A 24,103-nucleotide genomic window follows, 5' to 3' on the forward strand; every position below is an offset into this window, starting at 1 on the left:
GCGCAGTGCCCATGAAGACAAAACCTCTGGCCAGCTCCTCAGCACAGTCATACCTCAGGGACCAAAGACACCTAGGTCACCATCTCCTGCCACATCGACGGGGAGCACGTGGCCTCTGAAAGGCTTTATGGGGTCTCATTTCCCCTGTCCCTCAACCCTCAACCCCATGCATCTTACAGATGGGCAGACCGAGGCCCTAGAGGTCATTTGACTTGGTGGTAGGGCCAGTGGACCCCCGTTCTGGCCCCCCGACCGAGGGCTCCCTCTCCCAACAGAAGGAAGAGCCCTGCCGGGGGCGGTCCCCCTTAGTGACCAGGGTCCTGTACCAGCTCCTGAGACCCCACTGGTCGGGGAGGGGTTGGAATGAAGTTTGGATCCTGAAGGAGAGGACATGGTTGATGCCGTCGGGCCTGGCACGGTTCTTGGAGCAGGATTACTCTGGCAGCTTTGGGGGTGCATGATGGGTACCTCCGTTTCCCATTCCCTTGAATGGAGGGCATTTCCCATCCCTGAGTGCCAGACACACATGGGCCCAGCCCAGCATCCCCCCTCCCCCCGTACGGTTGCTCAATCCCCAACCCCTTATCTGGCCTGGAAGGCTCTGTAAGTGAGTGGAGGGCCCGTGCCTGCCTGCCGGGCAGCAGCTCAGCCAGAGCTGTCACGTGGGGCCTCAAGCCCCGGAGGCCCAGTCATCTGATGCTTCCCAGGAAGCCAGAAATCAGGGTTTCTATGTCAATCTCTCCATTGTAAAACCTTGGCTGCATGCAGTTGGGGTTTTTTGTTTTCTTTCCCCACACTGCCGGCTGTGCAGAACATGTTTAAGGGCTGGACTTGGCCATCGGCCACCCAGTTGCCCCCTGCTTTGGGGGGTGGGAGGGTTTGTCTCCTCCTGGCCTCGGCCTCAGATTCTGGCCCTGGGGGCTGGCTGCTCCCCTGGCTGTCCAGCCCCCCTCCCCGCCCTGTGCCCCTCCCTGCCTGTCACCAGCCCAAACACAGGACAGCGGCACCTTTGCCTGGGTCTCCACTACACCCCCAGTACTGGGCTGTTGGGTGTAGACGGATCTTACAGAAGTCTGCGGCTGGCTTCAGGGGGCAGCTAAAGCTAATTCCTTAACACTGACTGTGCATGGCTTTTAAATCCCTCAGCCATCCCCACCTCCGGCATTTCTTGCTGGCCTCTTCTCCCAGCCCCTCCTCTTCTTGCCTCTCCTGCCCTCCCACCGTGGGCTGCCCTTACCACGCACCTCCATTTTTCCCTTGATTCCCCATCCAGAGCAGTCCAGCCTCCCTCCGCACTCAGCTGGCCGCTCTGGCCAGCCAGGCCCTGCCAGTGGCTGAGGGTTTCGCACCCGAGGGTGCCAAGCAAACGAAGCCAGCCCCTCCCCCGAAAGTCTGCCTCCAGCTTGGGGAAACCATCCTTCATCCCGTCCACCCAGGGTCTCAGCCAATCCCGGGGGTTCTCTGCTGCATTTACACCAGCGGCAGTTACAGTGGTTCTGTCTCTGTCCAGTGTGGCGCCTTTTACAAAGCACTGAATCCCTTCCTGCCTGGAGACAGATGCTTATCCATCCATTCAACCAAATATTTACTGCGTGTCTACTGCATGCTGGGCTCAGGAATGCAGTGGTGAACCAGTTAGTACAGTCCCAGGCCTCCTGGCTTATGGCATCGGATGGAAAACTCAACAGATGACCAGAGGGCAGCCCCTGAGCCTAACCCAGGGTGAAAGCAGTCAGAAGGCGGAGCCAGGAGAGGCAGGGAAGGCCCTGCAAGCTCTGGCTCTGGACCCCAGGCTCTGGACTTGATCCTCGGGGCAGTGGGAACACGCAGGAGCTCTAAGCACAGGGGCGTATGTGTGTGAGAAAGATCACTGCAGCCACCACCCAGAGGATGGGCTTGTCCGATGACCTGTGTGGCCCCGGGGAGAGAGGTCGGGGAGTGTCTGTTGTCCTGGCCTGGGAAGGGGACAGTGGAAGTGGAAGGAGTAGACGGGGTCCACAGAAGTTTCTAAAAGGGTGAGAAACCACCAGGGGCTTCACTGAGAGTTCAGTCCTTCCTGGTCTGTCACACCGGGTCATGCAGGTCTCGGCCTTGGGGATTATGGGTTCTGGGGGAGTCAAAGGTCTCTGTTCCCTCGATTTGGAGCTCAGGGTCAGGGGGTTTGCCGGGCATGACTCTGCCCCCCTAGGATGAGGGTAATGTCTGGCACGCAGTAGGTGCTCGGAAAATGCTTGTTGATTTTCACAGGACGTCTCCTCACCAGGGTCTCATACACCTTATATGAGGTTCTCCTGGTTCCTGGAGCCACAAAAGAGGCTCATTGGCTGCTCGGCCTGGCCTTGGCAACCCACCCTGCCCAGGGCATTCAGCAGAAAGCCCTGGCCTGGGGGACTGAGCCAGGCCCCCTCCACCACCTCCTCCACACCAAGGAGCAGATCCCTGTCTCTGAGTGGGGACGATAACGTCGACCTATGCTGTGTCAGACTGAATTAGCAAGCCCCGCAAGGCCCGGGCGCAGGTGCTTTGATTCTGCCCTTGCGGGGGAGCATCTCATGCACACACCCTGGCATAGAGGACCCCGGGAACCCAGTGGCCTCTGGGCCTCAGTTTCCTCTTCTCTACAGCATGGGTTGGGGGCCTCTGAGCACACTTCCCATGCTGAGGTTCTAGGATTGGCCCCTCCTCTCCCCCTCTGATTCACGCGGGAAGAATTTATAGGAAGACATGAGGCGGGTGCTCTGGTGACACAGGCATTGCTTCAGGAAAGAAATGAAGGAAGTAGAGGAGGGCGGCAACACTGTCTTGCTCTGTCTGACGGAGGGGGCAGGGGGCAGGAGAGCCCCGTGGGGATCCCGGAAGCTGGAGTGAGGGGTGTCCTACCGTGTGCTCAGGAGGCCTGTGTTAGGCCCAGCCTTGCCATTTGTCGATTGCATGACGTTGGGCAAGTTCTTTCACCCTCTGAGCTTCAGTTTCCTCAACTGGAAAGTGGGCTGAAGACCTCGACCCAGTCTTCATGATAATCACGGAGGAGTCTGTGTCCACGTGGCGGGGTCCTGAGGGATCTGTGTGGGCACAGCCTTTGTGGGGAGGGATGGCAAGAAGGGGGAAGATAAACACTGCACTAGGGGTCTGGGAGGGGGCACGAAGCTGAGCACCGTGTGGGTGCACCGTGTGGGTGTGGCCGCAGGAGCCGGCGCGGGGTGGGTGCTTGGGGTTGGATTGTGCGGCCGTCCGTGTTGGTTTCCTGTGGGCACTGGTGGCCCTTGGAAGGACAGAGGGGGCCAGAGTGCGACCCCAAGAGGGCGGACTCGGGTTGCCTGGGGGAGGAGGGGCGAGTGGGATGCGGCGGCTGAGGCCACGGAGGCCCAGGCCCCGCCCCCAGCTCGTGGCCACGCCCAGCTTGGTCCCGCCTCGGCGCACGCCCTCTTCCTTGAGGCCATGCCTCGGCTCCGCCCCTCTCAGGCTCCGCCCCCGGGGCCTACCATGCTCCGCCTCCGGCCCTGAACCCCGCCCCCGGGCCCCTTTAGCGCCGAGTCCGCGCTACCGGCAGCGCTCTGGGAGCACCACGCTGCGGCCGCTCCGAGCAATGATTAACCTGGCGGGGCGGCCGGCGCAGGGCCCGGGGCGGAGGCGTGGGGCCGGGGCGGGACCCTGGAGGGCCGCTCGGCTTCCTGCTTTTGCCCAAGTCTCCTCGTAGAGGGCGCCGCAACGGCCGGGGCCCGCGGCGCGGCGCGGCGTGGCGCAGGGCGAGGTGCCGGGCGCGCGTGGGCGCGGAGCCTGTCGCCGGGGTCACCATGAGGACTCTCCGCAGGTTGAAGTTCATGAGTTCGCCCAGCCTCAGTGACCTGGGCAAGAGAGAGCCGGCCGCCGCCGCGGACGAGCGGGGCACGCAGCAGCGCCGGGCCTGCGCCAACGCCACCTGGAACAGGTAAGGCCGCGCCCTCCCGGCCGGCCTGCGGGCCGCTGGCCCCGGGTCCCAGAGCCAGGGGAGGGGGAGCCCTGGAGCAGGTCCGCGGGCGAGGGCCGGCCCCCAGCGAGGAACTGTGCTGGGGGCAGCGCGGCACTTTACAGTTTGTAGAGAACTTGCTCCGCCGGAGTTGTGCGGACGGGAAGGGAAGTTTAGTGCAACGTGTTTCTAGAACGGAGGGACGAGACCGCGGACCCGGGGCTGGTCCCAACGCTCCCAGGTGGTGGGTGGTGGGGTGGGCCTGGATCCCGCGAGCCCGCCTCCCCCGCCCTTCCCCCGGGGTCTTCCCACGTCTTCGCTCCAGTGCTCATGGCAACCTGGGAGGTAAATAGAGCAGGAAGTATTTATCCCATTTCGCAGATGAGCCTCGCGGGCGCAGTCTGTGGGTTGCCGCTGCGCTTCCTGTTCTGCGTTTAGGTCCCTTTGGTCGGCGGTGGGCGGGTGGCTTTCCCTTGAGCGGCCCCCTGCCCTCCCAGCTGTCAGCAGGGGTGCAGCAGCTGCCCGGCATTCTTTAGACGACCCTCCCCCCGCGGGCCCTTCCCAGACAAGCAGGGGCGTGGGAAGTCCCACCACCCCTCCCACTTTGTTTTAAGAGCAAGGCTGGGGATCTCCGGAAAAGAGACGATTTATTTAGTGGGATTCCCCACCGTGTTTGCTCATGAGCCCTTTTCAAAATAGCTATTTCCACGGAAAGGAAAATGGGAGGGCAGGAGAAGAGAGTAGGACAGGCTATCCAGGGGGCTGTGGATGCTGCCCCCATCACCACACACACCTGGCAGTGAAACCCTGCCAGATGCTCCACCGTCTGTGGTCTTGGCCACCAGAAAACCAACTGTCAATGTGGACACTCATTTATTCTGTTCATCAGTCGTTTCATGAGCGTCATGGTGGGCACAGGGCTGCCAGCCTGAGACCTCCTCTGTGCACTAGGCAGGACGCCGTCGTCCAGTCACGTGCTTGTCTTCTGTCCCCTACCAAGTTGCGAATTGCTTGAGTGCTGGGACGAGCCTGCCTCAGTTTCCCTATCGGTCAGCGGGCATGCACATTCCTTGTTACAGGACTGGTGTGGGGACAGAGAAGGAAAGATTCTCGTTGGCTAATCTCATCAGCCCAGTGACTGCGCGCTGCCTTAAGAGGCGTTTCCTCCTCTCGCAGAATTGCGGAGAGAAGCGGTCTCCCTCCTCATTTCTCTGCCGTGGCTTAGTGCAAGGAGCCAGGCAGACTCAGTTCAAATCCCAGCTCTGCCTCTTCCCTGCTGCGTGGCCTTGAGCAAGCTGTTTAGCCTCCCTGGTCCTTAATTTCCTTTTCCGTAAGATGGGCCATTGTAGGGATTAAATGTGCAGATCTGTATTAAAGTCCTCAGCACGTGCCTGGCGCGTTGTAGGGCCTCCGTAAGTTATATTTCAAGCTCAAACTCATGCTGGGGACAAACTCATGTCAGGGAGGGCCTGTAGGGACAGGGTTTGGGGGGGCCCCTCAGGCGTCTGCTGGTTCCTGAGCTTTCACCAACAGCAGCTTTCTCCTGCTGTGGTTGGCCCTGCTGGGGGGTCTCCAGGCAGGTGGGGGCACCCTCGGGTAGGCTCGGAGTCTTCTGAAGCTCAGGAAGGTGCCTGTAGGGAGAGGCCACCTGGGTCCCCCCCACTGCTTCTCACTTAAAGGAACTTTCAAACTTCAGTGCCATCTGTACCTTGGCCGGGCAGACTGCAGGGGAGCAGCCCGGCCCACAGCTGGCATCTCTAAGGCTCCGAGCCGCCCAGCCCTTGGACCCACGTCAGCTCCGCTTGCCATGCTGCACTCCTGTGTGCCGGGCCCCTTCATGGCCCTTGCTGTACCTCGTAGCCCAGGGAGGGAGTTATGACTACCACGCCCCATATAGAGGTGGCAGAGGGGGATGCAGAGAGGACCAGGAAGCCTGCCCGTGTGGATGCCGCAGAGCGGAGCCACCGCTCTCCCTGGGCAGAGGGGGCCCTGAGCCAGGGAGGGGCAGTGCCTTCCCCACCAGCGTTCCGCAGGTACCATGGGGAGGTCGGGGCCTCTTCTGGTCGCTGCCTGCCTGCCCAGCTCCGATCCTTGCAGTGCTCCCTGCCAGGGTCCCCCAGGCCACAGCCTTGGGGGGCGGGACAGTACAGGTCCTGCCTTGCTAGGTTGTAGACTCCTTATTTTGAGTCCAAGATGACCCCTCTTTTTCCATGTGACCACGTTAGTTTCCCAGGGCAACCGTAACAAATTGCCACAAACTTGGTGGCTTAAAACAACAGACATTCATTCTCTCACAGTTCTGGAGGCCGGAGGTCCAAAATCAAGGTGTCGCCAGGGCCTCGCTCCCTCTGGAGGTTCCAGGGAAGGCTCCTTCCTGCCTCTTCCAGCTCCCAGTGGCTCCTTGGCCTGTGGTTGCATCACCCCGTTCTCTGCTTCTCTCTTCATCTGGCCACCTTCTGTGTCCAAACCTCCCTCTCCTTTCTCTTAGAAAGTCATTGGGCCACCTAATGTAGGGCCCACCCTAAATCCAGGATGATTTCGTCTCAAGATTCTTAACTAATTACATCTGCAAAGACCCTGTTTCCACATAAGCTCTGGGGTAGCAGGTGGACATGAATTTCTAGGGGACACTATTCAACCCACTACAGTGGACCCTGGGTCCAGCCCCTAAATTCCTTGTGCCTCTGTTTCCTCATCTGGACATGGGGCAAAATACATAGCTTGCTCCTGTGATAGTGGAATCCGTGCACTCACCTAGCCACTCATTCATTCGTTCATTCATTCACTCTCCGGCACTGGTCCGAGCAGGTGGTGTTCATCGCTGGGAAGAGGATAAACCGGGGGAACGCAGGTGCTGACCACACACACATGGGGCCTGGGCTCCCTTCTGCGCGTTCGCAGGGCAGGTTTGAGTGCTGGGTGCCAGGCTGCCGGCCGGCTGGGCCACGCTTACAAACCGGAAACTAGAACAGAACCGTCAGAAGCTGTTTCCTAAGCCCCTGCTGCTGCTTTACGGGGCGGGTTTGTCCCCCGTGCCTGGCCCAGTGCTGGCACTGCAGAGGGGAGGGCGCAGGGCTGGCTTAGAAGGCTCACCTGTCACTCCCACCTGGAGCCCCTGATCCCCTCCCTCCCGAAGGGCCCGGGCGTGGCATGTTGTCTCCCTGTCTGTCCCAGTTTTGGCCCCAGTTAGCTCCTCGCTGGGTGTGCACCCCACGCGTGTGCAAGGCCTCCAGCTGCACGAAGGTCATGTTCTTGAGCTCAGGGGCCAGCTGAGGGGCGGGCAGGAGTCCCCTGTACCTGCGTTTGGGTCAGAGGGCATAGACCATTAGGGAGCCCTACTCCTTGCCAGGCCTGGATCTGCCCGAAGGCCTGAGGCTTGGCGAGCCTGGCGCCCACCCGCCTTCTGGCTGTGAGAGCAGAGGCCCCGCGCAGGTGGAGCGCGCGCCCTCTTGTTCCCATAGGACCACCTCCGAGGCCGGGCTGGTGGTCCTTAGCATCCAGATAGAGAAACTGAGGCCAGAGAAGGAGAGGGACTTGACCGAGAGCCCCTGCTCACGTTCAGTCTGAACCCTGGCCTGACTTGAAGCCGCTGCCCAGGGACACGTGTGAGTTGGTATCTGCTGGGGCCGGGCGAGGCGGGGGTTGGTGGTGAGACCCCGAGGTGCAGCCCTCCCTCCTCGTCTGCTCGTTGCTGGTCCTGGACGGGGCCACTGTTGGCCTGAGCCCACAGGGCGTCCTGCACCTAGATCTCCTCCGGGGCCGTGATTGCTCTATCCCCGGGACGGCGGTGCCCACCGACCCCAACCTGTGCCGGGCCCTGTCCCAACCCCAGGCGTGGAGGAGCTGCTTTCATCCCTGCAGCGGCCTGCAAGGTGGGACTTGGTACCCCCATCTTGCAGATGAGGATACTGAGGTCCAGAGGTGCGGGGACTGCCCAGGTCTAAGTCCAGAGCTTCTGCCACCACCTCATGGGGTCTCAGGGGCCGGAGGAGGTTGGCTGAAGCCCTCAGGGTGACCGGTTCGTTGGGAGTTGGGGGGGGGGTGGAGGCCAGCGGGGGGCCGGTGCTTGGCTTCCCGGCCGACCCTCACGAACAACTTGCTCTTGAGTTGGGCCTGGGTCCTGAGCCTCCTGCCGCTCTGAGGCGGTCTAGGTGTGGTCAGCAGAGTCATGGCCCTCAAAGATGTCTGGGAATCTGTGAATACATTCCCTTACACGCAAGAGGGACTTTTCTGATGTTATTAAGTAAATGACCTTCAGATGGGGAGATGGTCCAGGTGGGCCCAGTGTCACCACAAGGGTGCTAATGGGAGGGAGGCCCAGGGGTCAGAGTTCAAGAAGGAGACGTGAGGATGGGAACAGAGGTTGAGGACACCGCACTGCTGGCTGTAAGGATGGAGGGAGGAGTCCTGACCAAGCTGGAAAAGGCCAGGAAACGGACTCTGCCCTGGAGCCTCGAAGGAGCCGCACCTTGATTCTAGCCCTGTGACACTGACAGAGCTTCTGGCTTCAGAGCTGTAAAAACCCAACTTTTGGCTGCTTTGCAGCCGCTGTGTGTGGGCTTTGGTTACAGCAGCCAGAGGACACTCATATGCTGGGCTTCCCTCCCTCCGCGCCCTGCGCCCTGGGCCCTCACTTCTCCCACCTAGCAGTCGGGGCTCAGGGCCATCCGCTCTCCACCTCCTGGCCCCCAGCCCAACATCCAGAAGCTGGCCTCCAGCTGGACGGGTGGGACTGTGCAGCCAGGCAGCCATGGGGGCGGCGTGGGCACCCCGCTGTCCCCCTGCAGCCTGTCGGGACAGGGGGGTCAGCGCAGTCGGGCATCTGCCTCCCTGGGCAGGTGGGGCTCTGGAGAAAAGCTCTGAGTTCTTGCCTGGAGCCCAGGGAGGAGCAGGGGTGGGAATTGGGGGGCATGTAAGCCAGGGCCAGGGCACTGAAAGCAGGGTGAGCGTGATGCCGGTTTGCTGAGGAGCAGGGGAACGGCCCGCAGGCCTGAGAGTGGTGCCCTCAGGTACCCGCATCTGCCAGAGGGTCACCTTGAGGCCCGGCAGGGGGTCGGATTGGTGCCTGCCTCCCTGTGCCTTCACCTGGGCGTGAAGAGGAGGCCCGTGGATGCTTCCCCCGGGGCGACCGGAGCAGAGCGATGCAGGGCTTCATCTCTCGGGGCTGCCCGTGGCCCCCTGGGATAATGATGAGGATGTTGGAGGCCCCGGGCCCGAGTTGCACTTCTGTCTGGGGGGTAAGTCACATGAGGGCCTCTCCTCTCCCCACCCCTCCTCCTCTCTCTCCCACGGCTCACAGCAGGGCTTTGTTATTGACCCAACTTGGACTTTGGAAAGAAGGTGGAACCTCAGCTGCAGAGAAACGGGAAGGAGCGGGGCCTTGCCTGTCCACCAACCCCAGGTTGAGCAGCTGTGGGGGGCGGGAGGACTGTGGGCCCCAGGCTCCCTTCTGGCCCTGCCAGGCATCAAGCTGTATGACTCTGGGCCATCCGCTGGCTTCTCTGAGCCTCAGTGTTTCCTTCTGCAGCCTGGGCTGTCACAGTCCCTACCTCATGGTGTGGTTAGAAGGAGATGGAGAAAGCCCGGGACAGATGGTTGAGCCGTGGTGGATGCTTCCGGGGGCACATATCCTGCCCCCCTGCCCCCCCGCAGTCACTGCTGATGATGCCATGGCACACGTAACCCCACTGGGGCTGTGATTACAAGTCCCATTGTACAGAGGGGGAAACTGAGGCACTCATGGTCTGGTCTCCAGAGGCTGGCAGCAGGGAAGCCCAGAGCTGGGATTCAACCCCAGGCCCGCACCTGAATAAGCCTCGGGGCTGGAGGTGGGAAGGGCAGGGTCAGGGTCCACCAGGGTGGAGGCTGGCCTGGGTGGGGGTGTGGATAGGAGAACTCAAGGGTGACCCTAGGGCTGGCGGGGGCACCGCTCAGATACAAGTAGGGTGGTGCAAGACCTGGGCTGGGGGGAGTGGGGCCTAAGTGGTAAACCAAATAGACCTCCCCTCCCCCCAAAGAAGCCGGGATCAAATGCTCTCTGCACACAGGTGTGAAGGGGGAGGGACCTGACCTCTCGGTGAGCCCCAGGGAGACGGAACAGCAAGGATGAAGGCCCTGAGGCAGGGGGAGGCCAGTGCTGCTCAGACCCAGGGGCGGGGGCGGTTCAAGTGACACAGATGGCGATGGACCCCTGAGGGCCTCGGGGAAAGACTTGTCCAAAGAGCCCGTCTTCCCATCCAAAACTGTGGGTTAAGGTGCCTCTGGGCTGGGGACCAGAGTGGGCTGCGCTCCCTCCGGAAGGTTTTACTGGAGGAGGAGGGAGGAGGGACTTGGAAAGGCTGGTGAGAAGAGCAGGGCCAGGCCTGGGAGGCTGATGAGGGTCCCCCACGCTGTCCCCTCAGCCTGATGGAGGCCTGGTCCCCAGGGAGGACTTGGCAAGCCCCCTCTGAGCCTCAGGAGGGGCCGGGCCCACGGGGCCATGCTCAGGATGCCCCATTTGCCAGCTCCCAGGCTCCTGCAGGTTTGGGAGGGTCTGACCTCTGCCCCCAGCAGCACCCAGGCTGGGCGCAAGTCCCCATCTGTTAGGATTTCAGGGTGGCAGCCATTAGACTTCCCGTCAGAGTGTTTTCCTTTTTTTAGTCTGTAAATGGGGAACAGCCTCACTGTGACTGTTCCCCTGAGCCCACCAGGCACTTCTGACAGGCTGAGCAGAGACCCGGCCGTGACCACAAACTAAGGCTCGGCGCTGGCCGGGCTTTCATCCTGACAGCAACCTGGGGGCGGGCACATTCGCGGCCTCCATTTCACAGGCAGGAAACAGAAGTTAGAGGGCGTGTGTGCCTGGACATGCGAATAAGCAACATTTCAACACCAGGTGCCTGGGTAGTCAGGCCGTGGCGGCGGGTCAGGTGACAAGGCCTCTGGCCTGGCCGGGTCGGGACCAGCTGTGGACCCCTGGGGCACGTCCCTGCACTGCTCAGAGCTGCCTTCACCCACCTGGGATGCGGGGCCCTGACCCTGCCCTGCCTCCTCCAGGGTGCGGAGCTGGAAGCCCTGCCCACACCTGGCTTTGTGGGGAGAGGGGGCAGCTGTTGGGTGAGCTCTGTGGCCTCCCAGAGCTTGGTCCCTCTGAGCCTCAGTTTCCTCATCTGCAAAGTGGGTGGCCAGTCCATATTGCTGGGAAGGGTGGAACTGGTGAGAGCAGACAGAGGCAGCAGGAGCTTGGTGGCCCCCGCCTATTCCATGATGTGAACGGCAGCATGTGTCCAGCTGTCCTCGTACACCAAGAATCACACAGCTCGTCTGCAGTGGTGAGTTTAGAGCAGCAACCCAGTCCTGAGTGGAGGGTGGTGGAGCCACCCAGACCTGGTTCTCACCCTTGGGAGCTTATGGCTGGTGGTGAGGGCTAACATGAAAGTAAATCGGCAGAGTGCCAGGACCTGAGTCTGCACGGGGAAGGGAGGCGGTCAGGAGGGCTTCTGGAGGCAGCGGCCTCCGAGCCAGAGCTCCAGTATGAATAGCTACTTGCCTAGTAGATAGCATAAGGCCCCCCACCCAGGTAGGAAGGGCAGTGGGTACAAAGACCCTGAGGTGTGGCTCCCCTGGCAGCTCCAGTACTCTGTGAGCATTGGGTGCCCAAGAATGCGGGGATGGACCATTCCAGACGAGCCTTGAATGCCACATTCAGGCCTTGGGCTGTACCTGCAGGACCCAGGGCAGGGGGCAGTGAGTGCAGTGAGGAGGTACCTGTGCGATCAAAGGTCAGGCGAGCGTGGAGGAGAGAGAAGGGTGCAGCAGAGATCTAGGGGGTAGAGATTGGTGGGGCTTCAGGATCTGTTGGCTCTGGAGGGCCAGGGAGAGTCAGGATGAATTTCACCAGATAACTACCAGGCTGCCCTTTTGAGCCAGGTGAGAGGACACAGTCATAAACGGCACAGGGCCCTGTGCGCGGAGGTTTATAGATAGCCGTGGGAACCAATCAATCAAACGAATCACGGATAAGCGTAGGTGCACACTGACAAGTGTTGTAAACGCTGTGACCTCCTGTGACCTGAAGGAAGGATCCACGTAGACGGGAGTGGGGGGTGAGGGTGGGGACCAAGCAGAAGAAAGGACATGTGCAAAGGCCCTGCGGTGAGGGCAGCTTCCTCAGCGGGGCCAGGTGCAGATAACACAGGTACCCAGTTCAGTGAGGCAGGCGCTGGCTCACAGGCACCTGGAAGCACAGGGTGAGAAAGCCAGTTGGACTTGGTTATGTTTGGGTGTGCGAGAGACCATCAGAGGCTGACCCCTAGTTTCCGGCCTGGGGTCGGAGGGTTCAAGAACATGGGAAGGGAGGCAGAGTGTGTGGAAGGTAACCTAGGACAGCCTGGAGAGGTGACCGGTGACAGGCCTGGCGCTCCAGGGAGGCTGGGGCTGGGAGCCCAGCATCTGGCGCTCAAGATGGGAATTGAGGCTCTGGGGCAGGTGGGGTCCGATGGGGCGGCCGGTCCCTGTACTCCAGGCCTGCCTTCGAAGCGAAAGGACTGGCGAAGCGAAAGGACTGGCGCCCTGCTGACCGGGAGGGGCTCCGTGGGAGAGGGAAGGAGGGGAGGGGTCTTGGGGCCTCTGGACAGCAGCGCTCTTCTTCCCTCCCCCACGCAGCATTCACAACGGGGTGATTGCCGTCTTCCAGCGCAAGGGGCTGCCCGACCAGGAGCTTTTCAGCCTTAATGAGGGCGTCCGGTGAGTGGTCATTTGTCCCATCCAGGCCTGGGTCTGTAAGTGGTGGGAGGGCTGTGCCAGGTGGGAGGCCCGCTCCCCCCACCTCGTGGGTCCACCAGCCTCAGGTTCTGCCTTTAGAGCCCAGGTGGGTGGTGACCACCACGTGGACCTTGACCCCAGGCCCTGTCCTGTGGCCTTCACCCCTACCCTCCTGAAGACTCCTTTTCAGGGGAAACAGAGAAGGACTGGGACAGTGGCTCAAGATAACGCCCACATGCCCCGCTGGTGTTAAGCATCACAAAGCGTATTTGTTCTGTTAAAAGAGGAAGGACTGGAACTTCCCTGGTGGCGCAGTGGTTAAGAATCCGCCTGCCGGGCCTCCCTGGTGGCGCAGTGGTTGGGAGTCCGCCTGCCGATGCAGGGGATACGGGTTCGTGCCCCGGTCTGGGAGGATCCCATGTGCCGCGGAGCGGCTGGGCCCGTGAGCCATGGCCGCTGAGCCTGTGCGTCCGGAGCCTGTGCTCCGCAACGGGAGAGGCCACAGCAGTGAGAGGCCCGCGTACAGCAAAAAAAAAAAAAAAAAAGAATCCGCCTGCCAATGCAGGAGACACGGGTTCGAGCCCTCGTCCAGGAAGATCCCACTTGCCACAGAGCAACTAAGGCTGTGCGCCACAACTACTGAGCCTGCGCTCTAGAGCCCGCGAGCCACAACTACTGAGCCTGCGCGCCTAGAGCCCGTGCTCAACAAGAGAAGCCACCACAATGAGTAGCCAGCGCACCACAACGAAGAGTAGCCCCCGCTCTCCGCAACTAGAGAAAGCCCGCGCGCAGCAACGAAGACCCAATGCAGCCAAAAATAAATAAATAAAGTTAAAAAAAAAACAACAACAGAGGAAGGACCCACCTGCCTAATGATGGGCCTGTTGTTCCCAGAAAAGCAGTCACAGCCCCGCCGAGTACCCCTCATTTCCTGTGAATAGCTGAGAATTGAGCTCTTGTGAAGGGGCCCAGGATGGACCAGCTTTGAGGGAATCTGCGAAGCCAAGGCATTAGTCCTGCATTTTAGTGGAGGAGGCTGAAGCTCAGAGAGGTCGAGAGACTTGCCCGGGGTCACAGCTGCCACAAGGGGGCATTTCCTACCTCTGTGCCCTTTCCCTCACACCCTGGCCTGTGCCACCCTGTCCCTACAGCAAAAGAATATCTGGGAAAAATAGGCAGCAAACCTCCTCATCAGCTTGGGGCAGGAGTAAAAGGGTAATTGGGGCAGGGTCCCCCCACTCCAACCCTAAATGGCTAAAATGGCCCTTACAGACAGATAAACTGAGGCCCAGGGAGGGAAAGGGGCTGCCTGAGGTCACAGCAGGGGCTTGTTGCTTCTCCCAGGCCTGATGTGTGTGACCGTTCCAGGGGGGTCCTGCTTTTTTTGGGCTCATGTGGCCACTCAGGGGTGGGGCCCCAGGAGCCCCATTTTCCTAATACGCCTCTGCATCCCTTGGCTTTGCCCAGCCACGAGCAGGGCAGGGGATGCTGCAGAGTCACAGGACTGATGTCTGGCCGTCATTCTTGTTTTCTGCCATTTTATATACGTGTGTGTGTGTGTGTGTGGTTTCGTGTATTCACAAAGTTGTGCAACTGTCTAATTCCAGGGCTTTTTCATCACCCCAAAAGGATACCCCATATTTATAGACAGGTAGTCCCCATTCCCCTCTCCCCCCAGCCCCAGGCCACCACCAAATAGATACAGGTATAGATTTTTTTTTTAAGATGGTTTATCCTTTTACAACATACAGTTCAGTGGTATTTAGTACGTTCACAAGCTTGTAGAACTACCACTATTTAATTCCAGAACACTTTCATCACCCGCCCCCAAAAAAGCCTATACCCCTTAACGGTCACTTCCTGTGACCCGTCCTCCCCCAGCAGCCTCTGGCCGATACCAGTCAACTTTGTCTCCAGGGATTTGCCTGTTCTGGACATTTCATATAAATGGAGTCGTACTACGTACGTGTGGCCTTTTACATCTGGCTTCTTTCACTCAGCGTAATGGTCCTCTGTACTCGGGGGTCATCCCAGCTGGGGCAGTTTTCAGCGCTTCATTTGTTTTTATGGCCAGATAATATCCCATTGTGTGAAAAACACCACTGTGTTTCTCCAGTCATCTGTTGCCGGACATTTGGGTTGTTTCTACCTTTTGGCTGTTGTGAACAGTGCCGCTGGGAGAATCTGTGCAGGAGACCTTGTGTGGATCTGCGGTTTCACTGCTCTCAGGTCTGCGCCTAGGGGCGGAATTACTGGGTCATATGGCTCTACCTTTAATCTTTTGAGGAACCGCCCAGCTGTTGTGCACAGAGACTGCACCATTTTACATTCCCACTAGCCGTGTATGAGGGTTCAATTTCCCCACCTTCTCACCAACACTTGTTACTGCCCGGCTTTTGTTTTTCCTGCCTGGGGTTTTGATTCTAACAGCACTAGTGGAGGTGAAGCGCCATCTCGGGGTTTGGGTTTGGGTTCCCCTGGTTACTCATGATGGTGCATCTTCCCACGTGCTTATTGGCCATTTGTGTATCTTTGGAGAAATATCTAGTCACGTCCTCACATCACTGGGCTAAGGGGGTGGGCCTCCCGCTGCAGGTGGCCCCCCAGCCCTGCCCCCAGCCCTCGCTGGCACCGTGGGGTCTCTGACTCCTGCCCTCCCTCTACTCTGCCCTCCCGCCCGCAGGCAGCTGCTGAAGACGGAGCTGGGGTCCTTCTTCACGGAGTACCTACAGGTGGGTGCTCTTTGCTCTCCTGCGGGGTTGCTTCCTGAGCTGGCCAGAAAGGGTGGGGGTAGGGGCCGCTGGCTCCCGGTGGGTGCTTGGAGCTCTGGGTTCAAGGTCTCCGCCTGGCCATGACTCAGTTTCCCCCGTCTAGCCAGTGTGGGTTGTTGGGTAGGTTATACGATGAGACGCAGGTGAGGACTCACCGCTCTGCCTGGCACGTGGCGCGGCTCGAGGTCAGTTTTGTGATGAGTTGTCCACCTCCTCCTGGAGCATCAGTGTGGGTCCCCAGAGCCCACGGGTGGGTCATCGACAAACCCCAGGGCGCTGAGCCGCGTGATGATGCTGTCGGCGTGGCACCAGTGTCGCCGAGGCTGAGCTGTCCCAGGCGCTGCGGCCACAGGCTTGCAAAGTGGATGGACACGTGGAACCCTGGGGCTCGGGGAGGGGAGAGGACCCCTGAGGTCGCACAGGCAGGAAGGCCGAGGTGCTGCAGGCAGGGGCATCCTCACGCAGGCTCGGAGCATGGTGCCCACTCACCTGGGAGAGGGTGAGGTGAGGACCAGCCTGCGGCTCCTCCCATCCTGTGGGTTTAGGGTTTTGTTTTTTTTTTAATTTAACAGCTTTATTGAGGTGTAATTCACCTACCATACTGCACACCCACTGAAAGTGTGTAATTCAGTGGTATTTAGTATATTCACAGAGTTGGGCAACCGTCCCTGCTAATTCCAGGGCTTTTTCATCACCCCTAAAAGGAAACCGCATGTTTATAGATAGGTAACCCCCATTCCCCTCTCCCACAGCCCTAGGTCACCACAGGTCTGTTTTCTGTCTCTCTGGATTTACCTGTGTGGACATTTCACGTCAGTGGGGTCTCACAGCGCATTGCCTTTTGTGTGTCTGGCTTCTCTCGCTGAGCACGGAGTTTTCGAGGTTCATCCATGTTGTGCCTGTATCAGAACCTCATCCCTTTTTACGGCCAAATAATATTCCACAGTGTGGCGAGACCGTGTCCCGCTTATCCATCCGTCCGTCTGTGGTCCCCGGGTTGTTTCCACTCTCTGGCTGCTATGAGTGCTGCTGAGACCACGTGGTGTCACTCAGCCACGCCCAGGGTGAGAGTGCAGGGGGGCTGCCGTTTGAGCCTCATGGCAGTGGGTGATGGCAGTGCTCAAGCCAGGCCTTTGGTCCCGGGGCCCCTCTTGCCTGAAAGTCCCTCCTTCCTTGTGGGATGCGGGGGCAGCTGCCTGCCTGCCCGCCCGCCCAGCCTGAAGCAGGAGGCCCAGGCCTGGCCTGTCTCTTGGGGGCGGTGAGGGTGGGGTCCCTGCACCACCTCCCATCTGGGACAACCTGGTTGGGTCAGTTGCCCGCGTGCGCCCGGGGAGCTGAGGTTCCAGCTCTGCAACAACTGGACTGGGACGTGGGTGAGTCCTTCCCGCTCTGGGCCTCGGCTGACTGTTGGTGGAGCCGTGGGGACCCTGGGCACCCCCGGGGTGGTGACAGCATCTCCACGTGTGCCTTGCAGAACCAGCTGCTGACAAAAGGCATGGTGATACTGCGAGACAAGATCCGCTTCTACGAAGGTGAGTCTGGTGGCCCACGGCCAGGACCGGGGGCCAGGCCACGCTGCTTGCGGGTGTGGCCGCTGGGAACCATGGCCTTACCTGGGCTCCACCTGGGGCTCTGGGTGGGCGGTGTGGCCCTTCTGGTCGAGAGAGTCCAGAGGGGCAGAAGCAATGCCTAGAGGGCAGCAGGGCTGAGATCTGATCCCGGGAGGGGACCCTGCTGGGAAGAGCATCTGCCCCCCATCTTGCTGGGGCCCAGGAGGGCTGAGGGATGTCTGGGAGAAGGCCCCTGCTTCACCTCACTGCCCATGAGGCCTTCTGGCCCCCGTGAACCCTGTCCCAGCAGCCTGGGAGAACCCCCATCAGGATCTTTGAGGACCAGAGGCGAACTGGTCTAGACCCGGGGGAAGAGGTAGAGCTGGAAGCTGCCGCCTGGAAGACCAGCTGATGTGGGCTCCCTGCCAGGGTTTGGGGCCCAGGCTTGGTGCGGGGCCTTCTGGGCAAGTTTTCTCTTTTAATGTGCATACCCACCCTGTGAGGCCTTTGGGTCACTGTACCCATTTCACTGCTGGGGGACAACGCAGCGATGGCCCTCAACTTGTCCATAGCCACAGTGCACGTAAGGGGTGGAGGTGGGATTCGAACATAGGGCATCCCGACTCCAGAGCACACCCCCTTTGCCCTTCTAGGGGCAGGTCCACAAGTCACAGCTGGCCTCGCTGCCCAGCTCGGGCCTCAGCAAGGAGAGGGAGGGTCCTGGCTGGGCGCTGTCTCCTTCTGCCAGGCCCAGAGCCCTGGCAGGATGTGCCCGGTCCCGGAACCCTTGGGCCCCCTGTGTCCATGGGCTGGCGGTGACAAGTACTGCGTGTACACCTCCTGGCAGGAGTGAGTTGATGTAGAGAGAAATCAAATTATGGGGGAACGCAGCTCAAACTGACACATCTTGCTACGGGCCCGCTGTGTGTCAGGCCCTGTGCAGGTCACAACCCTCCCTCTGTGTGCCAGGCACCGGCCCCCGCACGTCCTCACCCTGTGCTGGGCTTGTCTCGACAGTTTCCATTGCCTGACTCCTAGATCACCCCACAACCCTGTGAAGAAGGTTCCATTGTTGTAGCCACTGAACACTTGGGGAAACCGAGGCACAGAGGGGCTGAGTAACTCGCCTGAGCCACACAGCCCTACCTGGCAGCCTGGCTCCCGAGCCTGCACTCCTCTCCCTGCTGCTCCAGATTCCTCCTCGAGTTCTCAGTGACCCCGGAAAGCACGGGTCTTAGCCCATTTCACAGAGGCAGAGACCGAGGCCTGGGGTGCTCAGCATAACTCAAGAGCCACGTGTCCTGTGTTCCTCCTGCACCGCCTCTGCGTGTGTCGGGGGGAAGCAGCCAAGGCAGGAGCCTGAGAAGGGCTGTGAGAACCACAGACGTGGGGGCAGGAGGCACAGGCCGTTTGGGGTCTGAGCGGGCTTCCTGGAGGGGGCAGCACCAAGCCAGCAGGAGGATTTGCTGGCGGAGGTTCCCTCGCACGCCCCCCTCCTGACTCAGCACATTCCGGCAGTGCCTGCCCTCCCACCAGCTCCGGCCCAGGGGAGCTGGGACCTTAGGAGAAGAGGCGCTTTGTGTGGCTTGGTGGAGTCCTGCCCACAGTGGCCGTGTCGGCCAGGCCACCCAGGAGGGAGCACTGACCCCATCCAACCCCCCTTGGCCTCAGGGACAGGCACAGAGCCCCAGGCTGGGGGCCAGAGGGCCCGGCCTCCAGTTCCCATCCAGCCACAGACTGTCATTTCCCTCTGTCCCCACCTTAGCACAGGGGGTTAGACAGGCTCCACCCATATGCTCACTACAGGTCAGGCCCCAGGTAGCCTTTGGGGACTTAGAGCTGGACCTAGGCCCTGCCTGGCAGGGGCTCACAACCCAGCTGGGGACACAGACATGGACCAGACAGTGAGAGTCCACTGTGATGAATGTCAAAGTGAAGGGAAGCCCTGGGGAAGGAAGGGCTAGTTCCACCTTGGCAGTCAGGGAGGGCTGCGTGGAAGCGGCGGCCTTTGAGTCAGGCCTAGAAACATCTCTTCGAGAGGACATCTGCCCCCCTTCAGCCAATGCAGTGGGGACAGTGGCTGACATCACACCCAGCGGGGTTGCCTTGGGAGCCTCCCCTTTCTGCCTCCTACCGGGTCCCAGGGAGAGCTCTTCCTTAAGACTACTCCCTGCGTCCAGCCATGTCCTCAGCCCATGCCTCTGCTGGAGGTGGTGGGTAGCCCCACGAGGGGCAGCCCAGGACATTGCCACCTGCCCCCTTCCAGTCTCCAGCAAGGCCTTGAACCCGAGCACAGTGATTCCTGGAAGTGGGAGGCCTCCCTCCCTGGGGCCACATTCAAGGTGGTGGTTCAGTGGGCTCAGCTGCAGCGGGGGTAGCTTCTCAGCAGCCAGATGCTCTGGGACTCTGAGGGGGAGCCTGGGGTTTCTGCAGGCTCCGGGCCCTGGGCTCTGCCTATCCTGCAGGAATCCCAGCCTGTTAAGGTCAGGCCACCAAACTGCACTGTGACGGCCCTCACATGCTCGCCTCCGAGCCTGGCCACCCTCCTCCAAGCCCCTGCTGTGGCCTTTCTAACTGCCCTGTGTTCACCACTGAGATCTGAGCTGAGATCAGCCTGGTGCATTCCCGTTTCCAGGGCCTGCACAGTCGGACTGAAGAAAGGAAGACAGACAGGCTGACCCACACCCCATCCTGGGAGAACCAGCTCAAGGGCACGCCCGCTGAGTGGTGTGGGTCCTCAGCGTCAGCGCGGCCTCAGACCATGCGGGCCTGGTAGTCAGCGCCAGGCTAACAGCTGATCACTTGCTACAGGGGCAGCATTTGGCCTTTGAGTGTGGACATGTTGATCACGCCCATTTTACAGAGGACCACACTGAGGCTCGGGCTGAGGGACTCCCTGGGGCCCCAGGGTGGGGCTTTGACTCCATGTGCTTGACTCACCCCTGCCGACCTTGGTGTCCCCAGACCACAGTTCCCGGGCAGCAGAGAGCCCAGCCAGGGGACGGAGCTGAGCTTCCTGGCCCCTTGGTCAGCGTGTGGCTCTGGCGGGGCCTGGACTGTACGACATCCCCTTTCCGCCCCACGGGCTGGAGAGCAGCCTGTGCTCCGCAGACGCCACCTGGCCCACGCCCAGAGCCGCCCCACGGCCGCCCGGGGAACTGAGCCGCCTTTCTTCTCACCGGTGACGGTGGGGACCTCAAGGGACCTTTGTATGCAGGCAGAGCTCCTCGGGTGGCGGACACCCACCGTCCTGGGTTCCGTAGAGCCCGGTGTGGGGTGTGGACCCCCAGTCGGACCAGGAGCTGGCCGCCAGGCAGGGTGCTCCAGTGCCAGCAGACGGATGTATGGAAAGGTGGACCCGCCCTCTCCACGGTCACCCCCACCAGGCTCCCCTCCCAGAGCCCGGCACCTACACAGACCCGGGGGCTTTATGGGGGGCGGGGCGTGGGGGGCTTAGAGCCCAGGAAAAGGGAGCACAAGAGGCAAAGGCCCTTGATCGGCCTCCTGGTTCCCATGGAAACCTTGAGGAGTCGGGCATGGGCGGTGCGCTCCGGGAGGCTGGCCAGCCCGTGGCCCTGGCCCCTCCACTCCTTGAGATACCCACCATCACGGCCGTGTTTCTCCAGCCAACTGCTAGTCTGGCTTCCAGGTTGGGTCCCGCCAAGCAGCAGAGGCCTCAGCGACATGTCCCGGAGGCCTGCTTATCCTGACCCAGCAGCCTTTCATCCCAGCTCTCCGCTCCTTCCAGGCAGAGGGGCTGAGGGTTCAGCACTTGGCATTTCCTGGAGGAGCCCAGAGCCGGCCGGGGGGGGGCACCTCAGCTGTCCCCACCCCCAGGGTCTGTCCATCCTTGTGACTGGGGCTGCTGCTTCCCCAGAGCCGGCAGAAAGGCCTACAGAGCTTGTCCAGATGCCTGCTTTCCACAGGTGTATTTCCATGGTTCATGTGCCAAGGGTGTCAGTCCACCAAGCAAAACGGTCCTCCTGAATTAGCTTGGATATCACTTCCTCCAGGAAGCTCTCCCTGTGTGACCCCCCTCGTACGTGGGACAATTGCTGCTGTTGGATGCGGTTTCCCTGGCTCCCCAGATCCCACCCCAGGCAGCCTGGGTGGTGGGGACCCAGGCCCTTGAGGGAGAGACCCGCACCTCTCTGAGGCTCAGGCACTTCGTCTGCCCGGTGGGGGTCGCTCCTCCCTCGCCAGGGTGGCTGTGCACTGTCCTGCTGCCCTGTCACGTGGTGGGACTGGGGTAGTTTTGGGCTCAGCTGGGTCCCCAGTGCCAGGCCTGGCACAGCGTAGCTGCTGCGTGAATGTCTGTCAGGTGGACAGAGGGACAGACCAGTGGGTGGGCGGAAGGAGGGGGAGGGCGGATGAGACAAGGGTGTGAGTGGAGCGCCTGTCCGGCTGTGCCTATAGGGCTCGTGTGCAGAGGAAACGGACCCACCGGCACCTCTCTGCCCTAGGCCCTGCTTCATCCCCTTTCCTCCTGTCGGCTCTGAGGGGTTCGCCCTGCTACAGCCCCGTTTTATTAGTGGGGCAGCTGAGGCTCGGGGTGGGGGGTGAAGCTGGGCATCCGGGCCCATCGCCCTGGCAGGTGGGGGGGCCCTCCAGGGCCCGGCCCTCAGATCCCGCGTCCTCCTGCTGCCAGGAGAGGTGACTCACGACCTGGGAAGGCGGGAAGCATCTGCCGGCGCCCGCCGGGGTAATGGTGATGGTCCCTGTGCCCACAGGACAGAAGCTGCTGGACTCGCTGGCAGAGACCTGGGACTTCTTCTTCAGCGACGTGCTGCCCACGCTGCAGGCCGTCTTCTACCCAGTGCAGGTGAGCGGCTCCTGGGCCACAGGGACAGCCCATCCCAGCCTGGGGGTGGGCACACCTCTGCCCTTGTTGCCACGTGTGGGCCATCTGCGCCTGCGCTCGCCCCCGGACCTCCCAGAACCTGCTCCCCACCCCCGAGATGGGCATAAGGACAGCTCCATGCTCAGAGCCTTGGGAAGCCCTTAGCAGCACCCAGTAGGCTGTGCCCGGCACGCAGTAGGGGCTCTGTGCGTGACAGTCACCCTCCCCCTGCCTGAGGGAGCCGCGTGGGGCCCTCTCTCCGCAGAACGAGGGTCATCTGGGGAGGAGGACGGGGTGGAAGGGGGCCTGGGGGTCAGTGGTCCGCCCCTAACTGGTGGGGGCAGGGGAGCAAGGGTCTCCCGTGACAGCGGCGGCCCCCACGTCCGCAGGGCAAGGAGCCGTCGGTGCGCCAGCTGGCTCTGCTGCACTTCCGGAACATCCTCACCCTCAGTGTGAAGCTGGAGGACGCGCTGGGCCGGGCCCGTGCCCGCGTGCCCCCCGCCGTCGTGCAGATGCTGCTGGTGCTGCAGGTGGGCGGGGCCCGTGGGGGCTGTGCTCAGCCCGGGGACAGGCACAGGCAGCGCGTCTCAGGCCAGGCCCCCCGGAGTCAGAGCCTGAGATGCGGATGTGGGGCCACGTGACTTCTCAACGGTGGGGGAGGGCGGGGGGGAGGGACTCCCAGGAGAAACCTGGGAGGGAGAAGGAAGCCGCGGGGGCTGAGAAGGCGCTGGACGAAGGTGCGGGTTCGTTCACAAGAAGGCCAGCCCGGGAGCCCACAGGGAGCCCAAGAGTGTGGACGGAGTGTCCCTCGAGGGCAGCGGGGCCAGGCCTTTACTCCCCCGTTGGTCAGTCACTGGGGTTGGGGGCCACCGCCTCCCACTCCCCACAGCAGTTCCACACATTTCTGAAGGACCTTTCTGCAAACTGCTGCACCCCAAGCCCTGTGGCGGGCACAGCACCCTACAGTTTGCCAGCCTATCTCACTGTCACAGCACCAGGATGAGCACCATCAACCACCCCATTTTACAGGTGGGGAAATAGAGTCCTCGCTTGCCTGGAGCTATGATGGCCAGGAGCCTGGCCTTCCCTGAGGCTGACAGGCTCCAAACCCTGTTCATTGTCCTGAACCCACCCATGCACGTGCAAGTCCTTCTAAATTTACGTCTGTGAGGTTGGTCCTGGGGCCCAGGGCAGCTGGTTGAAGATTCCAGAGCAAAGAAGGGGCTGATGAACGTAGACGTTAGAACGGTCGACGGGCTACACTCGGTGGGAGCCGGTGGTCATCCTGGCGGCCACACAAGGCAGCGACTGGCGGGACATTGCATCCCTCGGCCTATTTCCTCCGCTGTGTGATGGAGTAAGACCACCTACCTGGCAGGGCAGGTCCAAGGATAATGAGGAGAAATCGACACAAAGTCCTCCATAGTGCACTTCCTCTTGGGGGCAGGAAGTGATGAGGCTGGGATTTCAAGCCAAGGAATAAGGTCTCATCTTGATCCCTGGGTGGCGGCCAGGCCGGGGTGGTGCTGCCCCCTGGTGGTCGCTGTGCCTCATGCAGCTTCTGGGCTTGGCCCCATTTTCCCCCAGTGTCCTTCAACCCCTCCTGGATGCGACCCCTACCCCCAACCTCAACCCTTTGTTCTCGCCTTGGCCTCCACTTTGAATGGCCTTGTCCCAGCCCTGCGGTGAACTTTTCCCCACTGTTTTCAAGTCCCAGATGGATCTGCGGTCACAGCTTACTGGTCAGCATATCTTTTGAGGGCCTACTATGTGCCCCATGCTTCACCTGCCGAATCAATGTTCCTTCTCACCGGGGTCCCAGAAGCTGAGTAGCAGCCCTGCATCTGAACGTACACAAATAATGCAGCTCCAGGGCCCCCATTTCCTCACTGTGCAATGGGGAGCAGAGACCAGACATCAGAAACAAATTCTGGGAATGAAGGGACATAAAGTTTGTGAAACGCCCAGCACAACTCAGCAGTAACGTCGTCCTCGGCACTGTTGCTGGGGGCGGGGACGGCTCCTTCAGGTTCATCTGGATGACTGCCAGGGGCACCCCCTCCTTGTCCAGACACAGCTGGATCCATGGAGTCTGTAGTGATGTCCCCTCTTTCGTTTCTCATATTAGTCATTTGGGTCTTCTCTCTCTCGTTCTTAGTTGGTCTGGCTAGAGGCTTGTGGATTTTATTGACCTTTTCAAAGCTTTTGGTTTTGTTGATTTTCTCCATCCATTTTTCTGTTTTCAATTCCGTTG

The 24,103-nt window shown here is 61.0% G+C and overlaps 1 protein-coding gene across 4 annotated transcripts in view; it reads left to right on the top strand.

Moving 5' to 3' along the window:
- Nucleotides 1-24,103, top strand: part of PRR5 (proline rich 5) — a 33,620-nt gene that overhangs the window by 2,473 nt on the left and 7,044 nt on the right. The window contains exons 2-7 of one of the 4 annotated variants that reach the window (XM_082635892.1): nt 3,812-3,928; nt 12,590-12,670; nt 15,372-15,420; nt 16,934-16,991; nt 21,740-21,831; nt 22,239-22,379. In XM_082635892.1, the coding sequence (XP_082492018.1) occupies nt 3,822-3,928; nt 12,590-12,670; nt 15,372-15,420; nt 16,934-16,991; nt 21,740-21,831; nt 22,239-22,379 (528 nt within the window). In that variant the 5' untranslated portion in view covers nt 3,812-3,821. Of the gene's footprint in view, nt 1-3,452; nt 3,929-12,589; nt 12,671-15,371; nt 15,421-16,933; nt 16,992-21,739; nt 21,832-22,238; nt 22,380-24,103 lie in introns of those variants that run through there. The other 3 variants (XM_082635891.1, XM_082635890.1, XM_082635893.1) reach the window with 3 other exon arrangements.

This window comes from Mesoplodon mirus (genome assembly GCF_964341445.2).
Source record: "Mesoplodon mirus genome assembly, chromosome: 11".
Lineage (NCBI taxonomy): Eukaryota > Metazoa > Chordata > Mammalia > Artiodactyla > Ziphiidae > Mesoplodon > Mesoplodon mirus.